Raw genomic sequence first — 16505 nt, 5'->3', positions numbered from 1 at the left:
CTTATTCATCTATGCCTACTGTAATCATCACTTTACATTGTACTTGAATTCGGTTGCAGAACGTGGACTGCCGTCAGTGGACCGCAAAGTGGAGGAGCACCGTTCGTTCGCGAAGCAGGTGGCCTGGCTGGAGGGAGGGCAGTTGGGCAAATCATCCCAATGGCCCGACTGCTCGGCCCACTGGCCGACGATGAGGAGTTCACTGTCGACGACTACGGCCTCTTGGAGCGGTTCAGTCTATCTGCGCACGTCGAGAAGATACACAAGACGCTCAATGGAGGTGAGGAGGCGATCATCGATCGATGTTTTCCAATATCGACTCAAAAATACTCGAGAATATTTTTCATATTTCGACATAGAGATATTCGATATTTAATATTTAAAGAGCCCAATAGGAGCAGTCATCGAGCTCAAATAGAACAGGAGGTAACAACAGTGATTGAGGCAGCAGTGTTTTGTCTAGTTTAAATTGAAGTGACCAGAAAGAAACTAAAGGCGCAATTCCTTCACGACGACTCGAGACGTGCGGCTAGAGCACATAACTATAAATTCATTAGATTCGATGTTTCATTGATAAATCTCTATAGGAACTTTCTGAGCCAGTTATTTGGAGGAAAATAGCTCAAGTACAGGTTATTTTCCCACAAGAGGCTACAAATCCAACCCAAATCACTTTGGAATAAGCTCCTCATGTTTTGACTTCAGCCTGTGGTACTTTTCTAGATGTTATGATGTTATGATGTTATGTTATGTACTTTTCTATTCTGAATGATTGGATAAATGAATATGTTTTTATCTCATTTTTCATTGCAGCATCCCCTAATTTTACTCATTAGCCGAGAACTATAGGTTATAGGTTAGAGTAAGCGATATTCTTGTTGATTTATTTCGCGTTCATATGAATTTGATAGGCTATGTGAATTGTTTTGCTGTGACTAGGTGTGGCTGGAGAGGACATGTGTCGAGTGATGTGCTGATGAAGACAGTGTCGCTCCTGGTGGCCAGACCGCAAACTAAGAGTCGCTTCCAGGTGAAGGCTGCCGCGAAAAGCACAGGTTAGATACTTGATGGTTTTCATCACCATTATTATTATCACATCTATATATTATATAAAAGCGAAATGGCACTCACTCACTGACTGACTGACTGATTGACTGACTGACTGACTCACTCACTCGCAAACTAAAATCTACCGGACCAAAACGTTCAAAATTTGGTAGGTATGTTCAGTTGGCCCTTTAGAGCCGCACTAAGAAATCTTTTGGCAATATTTTACTCTAAGGGTGGTTTTTAAGGGTTTAAAGTTCGTCTTTTAGCATGTATATTCTTCTTATTCTCTTAATTATAATTGAAAAAAGCCATACCATATGTTAATATAGAACTATGATCTAGAGGAAGTACCTCTTCAAAACAGTTTGTTAACTGGTACTAAATTAATAATTTTGTCAGTTGGCATTAAGTTGAGTTGACTTTGTTAGGTTGGCATCAAGTTGAAATGCATTTATCGCGGAAAAATTGATTGAGCACAGCTACTTCAATCAGACTTTCCTGGGAATATTATATTACTAGCCGTCAGGTTCGCTTCGCTTGCCATGACCGTTTAGCCGACGTTTAGTCTGCCCCCGACTGGATCTTCCTAACATATAAATGCTCAAATGAAAAATCTGCTGATCTCATTCTTGGACGATCCAGTTGGGGGTCCAGGGGGCGGAGCCCCTGGCTAGACGGATTGGCGAGCGAAGCGAGCCTGACGGCTATGTAAATATAGAACTATCCACATGGCGTGATGTCACACTTGGCAAGACACGACACAATTGAACAAAAAGTATACTGCGCAAGTGTGGATGCGTCTAGTGTGACATAGTCGTACCTAATTCAATGCTGCTTCAAAGCCTTCTCACTCGATCGGTGTGGTTTTTTTTTTTCTATTCGTGTCCGGCTTGGTGTGACATCACGCGTAAAGCTCAAAATGTGACTGATTCCTCAATATTTCCAGTACTGTATAATTGGAGACGAAGCAGAAGTAATTTTAGAGAGGAAACTAAGTCATTTGTTTATAATTCATTCAACAATGATAAAACACATAATCATAAGATGTTAGGGAATGAAAAAAACAGGCTTACAGCTCTTACCATTCCATTCCCGAATTTTGATTCAAAACTCAAAAGAATCATGAATAGATTTCTTAACATTTAGGCATTGTAAAATATATATTCTGCTTAACCCATACATTTATTTCCTTGATAAGTGCTTTAGTAATTTTTGAATATATATATATTATATATAATAATCTATTCGAAAAATATGCTATTCATTCTCAATCCTATTGTAATTCATGATATTATTTCACCATTTGTAATTATAAATATGTTATGTATGGGAGAGATATTGTGTTATTCCTCTGTGATAAAAAGACATTGATGTAAACAATACCACTCTTTTATAGTGTCAATACCACAAAAATTAATATATTACTGTTTTTACCATTCGTAATTACTTTAACGATTTTGAATTTTAAACTGTGTGTACAGTGTTTTAGGATATCAGCATAGACTAATGATAATTTATCAGAAATGTTGTGTAACTTCTCCATGATTAGGTGAAAAAGTGATTACACAAATATTGTCAAATCCCAAAAATAAGTTTATTTAAAACCAGACTCTAGTTTCAACGCCATACTTAGCATCATCTTCAGCGATAACTGAATGTTACCACTTCTGCCATATGTTCACTTCCAATTTTGTATTTTTCAAATCCTCAATTCCACTGAAGATGATGCCAAGTATGGCGTTTGAAACTCGAGTCTGGTTTTAAATAAACTTATTTTTGTGGATTGACAATATTTGTGTAATCACTTTATCACCTCATCATAGACCAATAATGTTTGATATCTTTTCATGGGTTTCTTCATAATGTAACTGCATATTTTCTCTATGCTATCAGTGACTCATTGAGACCCATATGCGCAATCAACGTTTAAACGGTGATTGATCAACAGTTCATTTAAACCCAGGCCCGGGTAACACATTATAATAAAAGCGATTAAATTTTAATAAAGGTTAGGTGACGCATATGGGCCCTTAATGTATTACTATCAGTCTAGTTGAATTATTTTGCAATTTTTAGAGAAGCAGCGGACGGATCAGAGTGGGCTTCATAGCGAATCCTTCATCGTCGGACACGAAACTGGACAGACTTGTCGTGGCGGCGTACGAGACGCTCACTGCCGACCAGGCCGCTGTCAAGATCAAGCGAATGTTGGCCGACTATGACGACATCGCGGCTGGCAAGAGGGATCACAGCGATTATGATTTGACGGTCAGTCTCACAATGTGTCATTAATTCACTTTGTTTTGATACACGCACAAAATCTTATGCAATTATTTTTGCAAGAAGGCAACAAGCTAAGTTCAAAAGTGTCCCTCTCCTGAATTTTCATCTAAAAAGTTTCCAAAAAAGATAGGGTTATGTTTTCACTTGTATAAATTATAATGTCATTCCAATTTAATTGTTTGTAGTCTATATAGAAATATGATGAACTACCAAAATATTATTACTCAACCATGTAAATGTATTATTAAATCATGAAAAGAAATATTTCTTTGCAAGTAAAATTATTATAGTTGAGATAGAATTGATAATATTATTAACAATTATAATCAATAATTAATATTCTGTCAGATTCTCCGGGATAACTTCTAACCGGGAATCACACCTAAGTACATCATTAGAAGGCGATGGAAACGAAAAGTGGCAACAATGCTTCGTATCATTTCCAATGATTTTATACTCAATAGTGAATCCCACTTTAGAAAGAACTCAAAACTAATAATTATTTATGAGTATGATTTTTAACAGGTTCTCTCCTACTTAAGATACTACATATTACGGTTTAACACCAATCCAATATGTAGCATCATAGAATAGAATAACTCATTAAGTATTACAAATAGTAAAATAGTTTATTGTACATTGATTGGCATCACTGTAAAACTATGTAAGAATAGAATAGAATGACTGCCTTTCTGTTAGAATGACTGGCGAAGTTAGGGCGCAGTCAGCCCTCTCTTACACTTAACCCTCCAATACAATAGACTGCATTTACTACCTTGGAGCTCGTATCGAGTAGCAAGAATATAAAAATCAATCTGGAAAGTAGTCAGTGTACTTTTACATAGACGACAAAGTTGGGACAAGTCTGTCTTGCACTAACGTATCATAATGTAGTCGCAATCTGGTATCAGACCTTGATACCAGTACATACAAACGTACATAACAAACTTAATTATATTCATAAATAAAAATACACATCTATTTACTCAACGCAATGTCACTTACAATTTAAGACCAGCAAGTGTAAGTGCTTACAGTATAAATTTCACTGCATTGACAACCAGCAATCATCAATTCAAGTTCCAGAGCGATAAGCTAATAAATAGAATACCAGACGATTTCATTAGGGATAAAATTACAAGTAATAAATTAAATAAAATAGATCCTGGGTAAAAGAGAATTACTTTTTTAAAATCGAAAACTAAATATTACTATAATTATAACTTGTTTTTAACACGCTCAATTTAAACTTGGTTTTTTTTTGATTACCTGAAAAAGAATTTTTTTTATATTATTATTATTAGGCTATAATTTCTATATTAGCCTACCTATTCTATATTGGGCTTGTGATTTTTGATTCAAGAATTGATTTTTGTTTTTATTTATACATATTTTTGGTTTTTGGTTTACTATCTTTTAGTTTGTATTTTAGAATATTATCACGGCAAATGTACAAATAATTAAAGAATATTTTCGAAATCGTGGCTGGAGCTCAAGGCTTCTTTTTCCAGCCACACCAATGTATATTAGTTGATAAGTGTTATTTTGTGAATTTCTAGTGAATTGGTAATAAATAAATTTGATTTTGATTTGATTTTGATTTATACAACTGAATAGAAGCATACTGCGACAGATGACTGTGTAATGGGCCTTACACTAGCCTTATTGAACAAGTTCACATTTTACTAATAGTATGCCTGCAATTTACTTATTCATCTATGCCTACTGTATATCATCACTTACATTGTACTTGAATTCGGTGCAGGAACGTGGACTGGCCGTCAGTGGACCGCAAAGGAGGAGCACCGTTCGTTCGCGAAGCAGGTGGCCTGGCTGGAGGGAGGGCAGTTGGCATCATCACAATGGCCGACTGCTCGGCCCACTGGCCGACGATGAGGAGTTCACTGTCGACGACTACGGCCTCTTGGAGCGGTTCAGTCTATCTGCGCACGTCGAGAAGATACACAAGACGCTCAATGAAGGTGAGGAGGCGATCATCGATCGATGTTTTCCAATATCGACTCAAAAATACTCGAGAAAATATTTTCATATTTCGACATAGAGATATTCGATATAGTAATATTAAAGAGCCCAATAGGAGCAGTCATCGAGCTCAAATAGAACAGGAGGTAACAACAGTGATTGAGGCAGCAGTGTTTTGTCTAGTTTAAATTGAAGTGACCAGAAAAGAAACTAAAGGCGCAATTCCTTCACGACGACTCGAGACGTGCGGCTAGAGCACATAACCTATAAATTCATTAGATTCGATGTTTCATTGATAAATCTCTATAGGAACTTTCTGAGCCAGTTATTTGGAGGAAAATAGCTCAAGTACAGGTTATTTTCTCCACAAGAGGCTACAAATCCAACCCAAATCACTTGGAATAAGCTCCTCATGTTTTGACTTCAGACTGTGGTACTTTTCTAGATGTTATGATGTTATGATGTTATGTTATGTACTTTTCTATTCTGAATGATTGGATAAATGAATATGTTTTTATCTCATTTTTCATTGCAGCATCCCAATATTTTACTCATTAGCCGAGAACTATAGGTTATAGGTTAGAGTAAGCGATATTCTTGTTGATTTATTTCGCGTTCATATGAATTTGATAGGCTATGTGAATTGTTTTGCTGTGACTAGGTGTGGAGTGGGGAGGAGGCATGTGTCGAGTGATGTGCTGATGAAGACAGTGTCGCTCCTGGTGGCCAGACCGCAAACTAAGAGTCGCTTCCAGGTGAAGGCTGCCGGCGAAAAGCACAGGTTAGATACTTGATGGTTTTCATCACCATTATTATTATCACAATCTATATAATTATATAAAAGCGAAATGGCACTCACTCACTGACTGACTGACTGATTGACTGACTGACTGACTCACTCACTCGCAGAAACTAAAAATCTACCGGACCAAAAACGTTCAAATTTGGTAGGTATGTTCAGTTGGCCCTTTAGAGCCGCACTAAGAAATCTTTTGGCAATATTTAACTCTGGGTGGTTTTTAAGGGTTTAAAGTTCGTCTTTTAGCATGTATATTCTTCTTATTCTCTTAATTATAATTGAAAAAAGCCATACCATATGTTAATATAGAACTATGATCTAGAGAAGAGTACCTCTTCAAAACAGTTTGTTAACTGGTAACTAAATTAATAATTTTGTCAGGTTGGCATTAAGTTGAGTTGACTTTGTTAGGTTGGCATCAAGTTGAAATGCATTTATCGCGGAAAAATTGATTGAGCACAGCTACTTCAATCAGAGCTATCCTGGGAATATTATATACTAGCCGTCAGGTTCGCTTCGCTTGCCATGACCGTTTAGCCAACGTTTAGTGGACCCGACTGGATCTTCCTAACATATAAAATGCTCAAATGAAAAATCTGCTGCTGATCTCATTCTTGGACGATCCAGTTGGGGGTCCAGGGGGCGGAGCCCCTGGCTAGACGGATTGGCGAGCGAAGCGAGCCTGACGGCTATGTAAATATAGAACTATCCACATGGCGTGATGTCACACTTGGCAAGACACGACACAATTGAACAAAAAGTATACTGCGCAAGTGTGGATGCGTCTAGTGTGACATAGTCGTACCTAATTCAATGCTGCTTCAAAGCCTTCTCACTCGATCGGTGTGGTTTTTTTTTCTATTCGTGTCCGGCTTGGTGTGACATCACCGTAAAGCTCAAAATGTGACTGATTCCTCAATATTTCCAGTACTGTATAATTGGAGACGAAGCAGAAGTAATTTTAGAGAGGAAACATAAGTCATTTTGTTTATATTCATTCAACAATGATTAAAACACATAATCATAAGATGTTAGGGAATGAAAAAAACAGGCTTACAGCTCTACCATTCCATTCCCGATTTTGATTGAAAACTAGCCAAAAAAATGTATGTTTCGTCAACACTTTCAAACACAGATAGATATGAAAGTAAGTTGACTCATTCATATTTCAAGTTTACCCATTGATGCTTAAGAAGTAAAGTAATGTCTCTTTGAAATGTGAGGTTTTGAACTTCATTAAGACTTATGTCTCTTCGAGTTATAGTCTCGTTTAATTCCGTATTGAGTATTGTCTTGCCTAATATTGAGTTACAAATTACTGTTATATTTACCATACATAACAAGATGAGTTCCGTTACAGTTGAAATGAAATGAATGTTTATGTTTCATGTGTAAATATAATTTATTAATGCATACGATGTTCGGACTCATTAGAGTCATTTGAAAATGCAAAATCTCAACATTGTTAAAAAAAAAAACAGTTTTTTTCTGTCACATCCAAATCTATTACATTTTTACACAGAATCGCAGTTTCGTGTCGAAACCAAAATCTTCAGTTGTAGGCAACATAATATATTATTTAGCTGTACTTGAATTAATGGCAATAATTTAAAAAAAAACTTATAAAAAATCACACGAACTGCTGTCCAGTCTACAAATCTAATAAATGTGGATGTTACAAAAATAAAACTATGTTCAACTATAGAGAAATTAACAATATCAATTCCTATTTTATCAAAATCTTGAGATTTGGTGCTCGATTACAGTGTAATTCATCTGCTTTTATATTTTAGTAATGCATAATACATTTTCGGCGTCATTAGAGCAAAATTCCAACTGGTGTGTTTGATTGCAGTGTAATCCATCTGCCGCGGCGGTGGCAGAGCAACCGGCCTTCGACATCACAGTGATAGTGGATCCGGTGTCACGTGGTGCTCAGAAAATGGCGCCCCATCCTGACTGTATTGAGGCATGTTGTCAACTGCCACATTCGCATCTTCCTCAACTGCCTCGAGAAAAACAGCGATATGCCGCTCAAGAGGTTCGTTCGTCTTTTCCATCTATTTACATATATTTCCGTATATTTATGTATTGGAGGTTGGTTTTTTCTATTATTTATTAATACTTAATACAACAGAGAAACAATGATAAAATGAGAGTCAAGAATCAGAATTTTATCGGCCATAAACAACATTACAAAATGTAAGCAATAGGCTTCTTCAATAATAGATAAGACATATCACAAGGTAGACTATACTATTAGAATGACCTATTCCACCCTCTAGGTTTCCTAATAATTGCGAAGTATTGCTACGACGCGACTAGCTACAGTCGGACATGGGTCGGGGTCAGTAGCCGTACTGACAGGTGGAGATACCGGACCTACACTTCTCCCTCTATCCTGATTCTTTACCTCTTCTTCTTTCGCGAGATTTTTACTTTCAGGGGAAGAGTGTTTGCCCGTGCCGTGCTGGCCGATTCGGCCCTCGGCCTTTGAATACAGGGTGGGTGTTAAGGGAGATCAAGATAACCCTATCCAAGGAGACGGATCTGACTATCAGATCCCTACCAATATTCTATTTATAAAGGTAGTACGCAATCTGGACCAACTGCGAATTGACGGCGAGCAAGCTGTACCTGCAAGCCCGGGATGTGGTTTTTCTATGGGGGTTAAGGTGAGAGCTATGGGGTAAAGGTATGACGGAACTATGGAGTTATTAGTAGTATTTAAGATGTAGTTAAAGGGCACGGTATAGGGTGTAAGCTATAGAGAATAGGGTGCAGGGTATCAGGTATACGGTATAGGAACAGAGAATCAATAATAAGATTATTATTCTCTACAGCAAATAAATATCTGCTCAATAATCCGCAATCTGAGAATTGCGCTCTAGCTCTCAGCAGCTGGACCTGCTAGCTAAATACAGTATATCAAGTTCATTTGTGGTAATTGAAATTTAGAGAATAAGGTTTGAGGTGTGGGATTTCTGAATCGCGAGCCTGCAGCTGCGAAAGGATTTTCAGCAATTCTGAAACTGCTAAACAGGATTCCCGCGCTGATCTGATGACTGCGCGCCGGTTATTAAGGGCCAATCTGTGACTGCCCTTAAGGGTATGGGAATCACTCTCAATCGTCCGAAACGCTTTTAAATAATAGTCAGTATGTCGACTATTATGAGAGGATAGGGAAGGGTTTACAAGGTTCTCCTAAGCTTCTCGCTGGTCTGAGGACCGCGACTGGATCGATCTCTAATCTGTGACTGAGATCCTGCTCTATACAAGGTTTCTACACCTCTCGCTGGTCTGAGGACCGCGACGGGGACGATCTCTAGTCTGGAACTGAGAGCAGGAAGCGTCGCAGTCTGTGACTTCGACAAGGACGTTCTCAAGCTGCACCTGAGGGCAGGAAGCGTCGCAGTCTGTGACTTCGACAAGGACGTTCTCAAGCTGCACCTGAGAGCAGGAAGCGTCGCAGTCTGTGACTTCGACAAGGACGTTCTCAAGCTGCACCTGAGAGCAGGAAGCGTCGCAGTCTGTGACTTCGACAAGGACGTTCTCAAGCTGCACCTGAGAGCAGGAAGCCTCGCAGTCTGTGACTTCGACAAGGACGTCTCAAGCTGCACCTGAGAGCAGGAAGCGTCGCAGTCTGTGACTTCGACAAGGACGTTCTCAGCTGCACCTGAGGGCAGGAAGCGTCGCAGTCTGTGACTTCGACAAGGACGTTCTCAAGCTGCACCTGAGAGCAGGAAGCGTCGCAGTCTGGGACTTCGACAAGGTCGTTCTCAAGCTGCACCTGAGAGCAGGAAGCGTCGCAGTCTGGGAACTTCGACAAGGACGTTCTCAAGTTGTACCTGAGAGCAGGAAGCGTTGCAGTCTGTGACTTCAACAAGGACGTTCTCAAGCTGGACCTGAGAGCAGGAAGCGTCGCAGTCTGTGACTTCGACAAGGACGTTCTCAAGCTGCACTGAGAGCAGGAAGCGTCGCAGTCTGTGACTTCGACAAGGACGTGCACCTGAGTTCTCTAAGAAAAGTTAAAATACTGGGCCACTCTATAGTATGAAAACCAAGTAAGGAAAACTTACTATAAATGATAATAATTTCTCTGCAGGGACAAAAATTAATCGAGAAAACTATTCTCAAAAGGAACAGGGATTTCCCACAAGAATAAAATAATTGAGAAAAACTATTCTTAAAAAGGACAGGGATTTCCCTACAAGAATAAAAATTCAATGGAGAAAAATTACTCTTTAAACTAAAGGCCACCTTACTACAGAGAAGGAAAAATATACAGACTACCAGTCCTGACATACAATTACCTGAATCGACGTGGATACTGATACGGAGAATAGCGAACCGATTCCCACTTCCTGTATTATAAGTTAATTAAAAACGTCGTGAAGCGACAGAGTCGAGACTTATAAATTAAGTACTCAAAAATAACCCGCTATAAGAGCCTAGCTAAATTCCCACTCAACTATTTGTAGCACAAACTTGAGATCCCTACAGGTTTCAAAACCAAGGATAACTCGTTCACCCCCAGTGATACGAATTTAGGAAAATAACCGACAAGAAAGAAAATCCCCAGGAGAATCCACCTTCAAATACAGTCGGCAATTCGACATACAATATTCCATTCACTAAAATACAGAATAGAATATTAACCCTCTAGTACACCACTATTGGGAGCGCCGCCGGAACGCAGCCGTACACGAACCCGTTCACCGAACAACTGCCTCTCTCCAGGTCTTCTTGAAGCAGTACGGGGTCGCTGAAAATTAGGAGGCCGGGGGAAAAGAGCTTCCCGACCAATGAGAGTCTGAAAAGACGATCACGCACTGGTCATGTGACAGGGTTTGACTCAGCTGCTCCTGATGTTAAGGGTGCAGCTAATGATGACAATGATACTAATTACTCACTAAATCAGGCCGGTAACAATATTTCTATTCCAGAAATTTCATGAAGAGCGATACCAACCCGACTCGGTAGCCGCTTATCGTTTTGATGATACGGCTGCTGCTGATTCATAGGGATTGGCGACGATGGTGATAATGTGCATACACTACTACAAGTCCAACAAGATATATCTGGAAGTCGTCGACCTATTCTAATTCTAAAACAGAATAAATTCGCTAATTTTACACTAGACGACGGCTCTCCATCCGTCACAAAAATTCACTTTGTGACAATACAAACGATCACATTTACACATACACATTGAAATATTCCAGGTACTCATTAACAGAATAGAAACTTCAGACTTGAGCCATTCATCAACAGCAATAAAAACGTTTTCAATGGTACTGCTTATCATTTACTGGTAGTGAATTAAACATGCGAATTTGTAGGTACTTATGACTTTTCAGAGTTCTAGTCAATCAAACTCTGTTGGTCCGGGACAAAACTCGAGAGTCCGTCACACAAGATTTTAAATTATCTATCGTTAACTATATCAAAGTGACTAATTAAACAATAAAAATAAGAAGAACAGCGACATGCCGCTCAAGAGGTTGGTTCGTGTATTTAGAAATATCTAATTATATAAACACTACTATTACCCTTTTAAACTTTTTTATATAAACACAACTAGTTTAAAGCACTCATGCCATTTTCAAGTGTCAAAATGAATGATTAGAAATACTTGTCTCCTATTTTAAAAGAATAGTGAATAATAGGAATGATAGTATCTTTTTATTTCTTTGATAACTCAAAATCACTAGTACCCTTCTGATTTCTTTAGTGTTTAATGACACACGATGATTTGACACATTATAATGGATGATCAGCGTGTCATCAAGGAAAATGAATCGGACAAAAATAGTCCTAGGAAATTGGAACAGATAAGGAGTTAAATTGAAAAGCATTGGAATAGTCACTGTATATTTTCAATATTCAGGCTACAGTGTTATATGGAAAATGATGCAAAATAGAAAATTCACAAACTTTTCAACATGATGTTTTATGCATAGGTATCATCTGCAATTGTAAATTTAATAATAGATTAGACTTTGTCTAATGTCAATATTGCCTAAGGCCAACAAAATTGTATGTATTTTTCATTGATTGCTTGCTTGCAGTTTCTACCGTTACGTGCTAGAACCGGAGGTGCAGTTCACTGCGGACGGGCACCTTGCGTCCGGTCCATACGCCAAGTTTACGAACATGCCGGGTGCGCCGCTGCTCACACAAAACATGCATGTACCTGAGAACTGGCTCGTAGAGAGCATTGTCAGTCCCTACGACCTTGACAACATACGCTTGGAGGAGGTCGAGAGTGCTGTTCACAGGTAATCTATTATTTTTATAATTGTCGTATGGCTTCATGATGGGGAGGACCCAAAGGTAGTTTCCACCTCGCCGTATATAGTCCAAAGTTCCTACTCGGAAACCGGACACGAAGGTTATAGGTTATAGTGAGAAAATACTTTAAATTACACTGTTACTTCGAAATAAAGTTCTTTTTATATCTATTGCAACACGTTTCAGCTATTTAATAATTTATTTAAAATCAAATCATAATTTGCATCTTGAACAATAATAATTGAAACGTGGTAATATAATGAAGAAGAACATCATCATTATATCAAAAGGACAAGATATTTCAAATCCACTGATTTATTATAACAATTTAGAATTAGTTTTCGGTTGTTGCACCATTATCAATCTAGGTACTAGTTTTCGTTGTTGCACTATTATTAATCTCTAGTTACATATTAGTTTAGTATTTATCACATCATCACTTTCACAATAACTCAGTAATTTAAAAAATATCATCAAAATCATATCATTAAATCATCGTGGGAGTGCATCAGTTCATCAGTACCTATTTCACAATAATTATCCTTGTGTTACTAAAAAATGGGAAGATGAGCTACTCAGTTCGTCAAGTTTTCGTTGCAGGCTGATGCACTGTCAGCTACACCGTTGCACCCTAGTTAGGGATTGGTGAGAAGTTAATTAAGGTAGGTTAGGGTACAGTAACTATATTGCCCAATATAGGGTAATATAGTTACTGTAGGTTAGGGGTTAGGTTTTTGATTTTAATGGCAATATGCTGCTATTTAGATTTTTTGATATTCTACAATTAATATAATGATACTGTATCCACTGGACTTTCTGGAAGAAACAGGAACTTGAAATTCTAAAACTGCACGTACTCAAGTTGCGTACGCGGGTCGATTCTTGATAAACTGAAACTGATATCTTTATGAGTGAATTCACTCCATCAAAATCTCAGTTGATAAGAGTTACTCTTATTTCATTGTTTTTTGTAAGGAATCAATAGATGGATAGTTGTTGTAGCAGCCAATTCGAGTGGAACATCTGGGGGGCATTGATACTCATTTTGTAAAATGATTTAGTTTATTATACGTTATAGTCTATTGACTTTTTGTGTTGTTACTTTTTGTTATGATGAATACTTGGTGTGGACCACAAGGGAATCTTATGTGCCGGTGTTTTTTCTTGTAGTTTCATGATATGATAAACTTGTATTTTTTGTGAAATACTGTATTACCATTGTTTATTTTTGTGGTTATGTGATGCATTTTACATCATTCTGTAAACTGTTTCTTGAAGTGAATAAAATTTGATATGATGTGATGCAGTCAATTCGAGCTGGAGCACTGTTGCTGGAGGGGCACTGCTTCGAGGCAACAATGGCAATCCACCACGTGGCCTGCAGATGACGCTGGGCACGGAGACGCAGCCAGTGGTGGTCGACACCATAGTCTGGCCAACCTCGGTACTTCCAACTCAAGGCCAACCTGGCGCATGGCTGCTACGGTTGAGGCAGGGCCGCTCAGCTGAGATATTCGATATCACTAGGTAACAATCAACACGCTGACTCAAATTCATTATAGGTTTTTTAATTTTTTTATAGTATTCAGTTATTAGTTTTCAGTTTTTAGATATTCAGTTTCTGGGCTATTTAGTTCTTTCTTGATTATTCAGTTTTTGGGCTATTCGGTTATTTATTTTCATAATTTTTTGGTTATTCGATTATCATTCCAAGAGCGCGAAGTAACAGCGGCAGTCAGTTTGAAAGGAATATTTCAACATTTGAAAAAGCAATTCCGTCTTTATATTGTAGTCAAATTCAGTTCATACTGTGTTTCAAAAACAGAAATTCTTCAATTCGTTGCTTAACGTTAATGATTGGGAACTAGAATTAAAAGCGTATTTTACAATCCACATATTTATTGAAAAACTAGTGCATCTTATGTTAGAAAAAACATAACTTACTTTTTCATAATGTTTCTATAAAAATGTGGGAAAGGAACAGTGTTTTGGGCTGAGTTTGTTGTTACTCTCAAAACCATCCTCATGATTGATTTGTGTGTTTTCGAATGTGTGGTTAAGTAAATAAAACATTAATTCGAAAGATAAGTAAATAAAACATTAATTCGATAGATAAAAAGGTTAGTTCGTGTTAGGGTAGCCTAGTTCAGGCTAGGTTAGCGCTTCAAAAGGTGTTGTTATGGACGGAGAAACACCACTTTCCCCATACTTATGAGTTACTGCATGAACCTTCGACTGCCACCACATGAGACACAACTGCATCTTTTAGGGTGGGGAGAATAGTTTCATCAGTTTGCTCTCGGCAACCAGTACCCTCACTTCGAACATTCTCTACAGTGGCCTTATGAATGCAGAGTGAGAGGGAAAGATGTGTGAGATACATTCCCAACCCCAAATTCATCATCAGCCACTCTTCCACCGTCTATATTTAACAATGTTTTATTCATTGATTTATTCATAGAGAATAGATACAGTTAAGGTGTAAACGGGCATTTGAGCATTCACCCAAAACTGTTTCCAAACTTAATTCAAAATGAACAGTCTAGAGGTTATTTTGTAGAGTACATGATTTTATTTGCACACAATTTCAAGTCCAATTAAATGTACCGGTATCAACTAGAATTTCGAATTTATCTAATTAATCTACTCCACACAAAACTTGAAAAGAAACTACTGTCACGGTTTGTTGCAGTCACGAAGGCTCGGATACGCCGGTGAACTCGACCGACATCAAGGTGCTGATCAGCTCGTTCCGGTCGCACGTGTTGAAGCTGCGAGTCACCAAGAAGCCAGACAAGATAGGGATGGACCTCCTCGGCGAGGACGATGACAGTCAGCCTGGCCTCTGGAACTCCATCACTAGGTCAGCATTATCACATCTCATTTTCTCGTTACAATTGAAAATTCGTTTCTCTTCCGTTCCGATAAATCATTCATTCTTCATGCACTTTGTTAAATTCATTGGATAATTATACTCCGTACAAAATAACTTTTGACTTGGAGGAATATGCGGCGCAGAGAAATGGAGGGAGATCAGCCAATTACAGTGATGAATAGAGTGATATTTAGAAGCGCAGTTGTCAATTTGTCGATTAGTCAGTCGACTGATGGCTTCAGAGAGGAAACTCTGTAAGTTTAACATAAGCGCTTGAATACTCACTAGAAATTAGAGAATGCTGGCCGGTTCAGAACGGCAACATCACCGCCGTTGTATCCCCACCTCTGTGTGCCTTTTCTGCTGCACATGTTCCTCCCAAGTCAAAAGTTTTTTTGTATAGAGTATAGTTGCATTGTCATTTATTTAATTAGGCTCTAATCACACTAGCGTGACTCCAGTCGCAGATACTACAGTCTCTCGGACCTAATGACTTGAGTCGCTTAACATGCTCACTAATCTAGTCGCCAGTTGCCATTCACTCATTTAAAATTGTGATCATTGGCTTTTTTATATCAAGCTGTTTTGTGATATTCTAATTGATTATTGTATAGTTTGGGAAAATTAATTTATTTCCCAATAAACTTGATAGTTTCAAGTGTAGTCTACTCGTTTTATCTGTAGACTATTACTATTACTATATGTATATTGAAATCATCATGAAAAGATTATATGACCAGTTTACCATGGAGTGTGATCACCAGGTGAAGCTATTGAAAATCGAATAGTTATTGTAACATTTCAACAAATTGTTTGCTCATACATTGCAAGTTGTATTCAAAATCTATAAATGTCATAATAATTATATCTTGTGAAATAGTATTGACTAAATCATATTTCAACAAATTGTTTGCTCATACATTGCAAGTTGTATTCAAAATCTATAAATGTCATAATAATTATATCTTGTGAAATAGTATTGACTAAATCATATTTCTGGTTTCCATTCAGTGTTCTTCCATACAAAAATTTAATTCGGTAAGTTTAAATTTAAGCCTACCCCTCACTACAATCACTACAATCGGTGTTTTTATTACACTGCTAACTTAGGCATGTAATTTTTGACCTTGTAAATGTATTTCCCCACATAGAACAAAGAAATGTATATTTTTATTAAAAAAACATGAATTCTAATATTTGATGTACCGGTAAAATTTTGCA

The 16505-nt window shown here is 37.8% G+C and overlaps 1 protein-coding gene across 1 annotated transcript; it reads left to right on the top strand.

The window, feature by feature from the left end:
- Positions 1 to 5986: 5986 nt before the first annotated feature.
- Positions 5987 to 15240, top strand: LOC120356481 (UDP-glucose:glycoprotein glucosyltransferase 1-like). The gene is made up of 5 exons (XM_039445416.1): positions 5987 to 6097; positions 7971 to 8156; positions 12187 to 12396; positions 13717 to 13936; positions 15102 to 15240. Exons 2-4 carry the CDS (start codon positions 8143 to 8145, stop codon positions 13916 to 13918), a joined length of 426 nt encoding a protein of 141 aa, XP_039301350.1. The 5' UTR covers positions 5987 to 6097; positions 7971 to 8142; the 3' UTR covers positions 13919 to 13936; positions 15102 to 15240.
- Positions 15241 to 16505: the final 1265 nt, after the last annotated feature.

The sequence above is a fragment of the Nilaparvata lugens genome, unplaced genomic scaffold (assembly GCF_014356525.2).
Source record: "Nilaparvata lugens isolate BPH unplaced genomic scaffold, ASM1435652v1 scaffold6871, whole genome shotgun sequence".
In the NCBI taxonomy this organism is placed as follows: Eukaryota; Metazoa; Arthropoda; class Insecta; order Hemiptera; family Delphacidae; genus Nilaparvata; species Nilaparvata lugens.
Note: the sequence above shows the minus strand (reverse complement) of the source record. Positions and strands in the feature narration are given on the sequence as shown.

What these genes read in the sequence shown, in the direction of transcription:
- LOC120356481 (XM_039445416.1), top strand. An exon ending in GTCGAGAGTGCTGTTCACAG is followed by an intron (nt 12,397 to 13,716) that starts GTAATCTATTAT and finishes GATGTGATGCAG; the next exon opens with TCAATTCGAGCTGGAGCACT.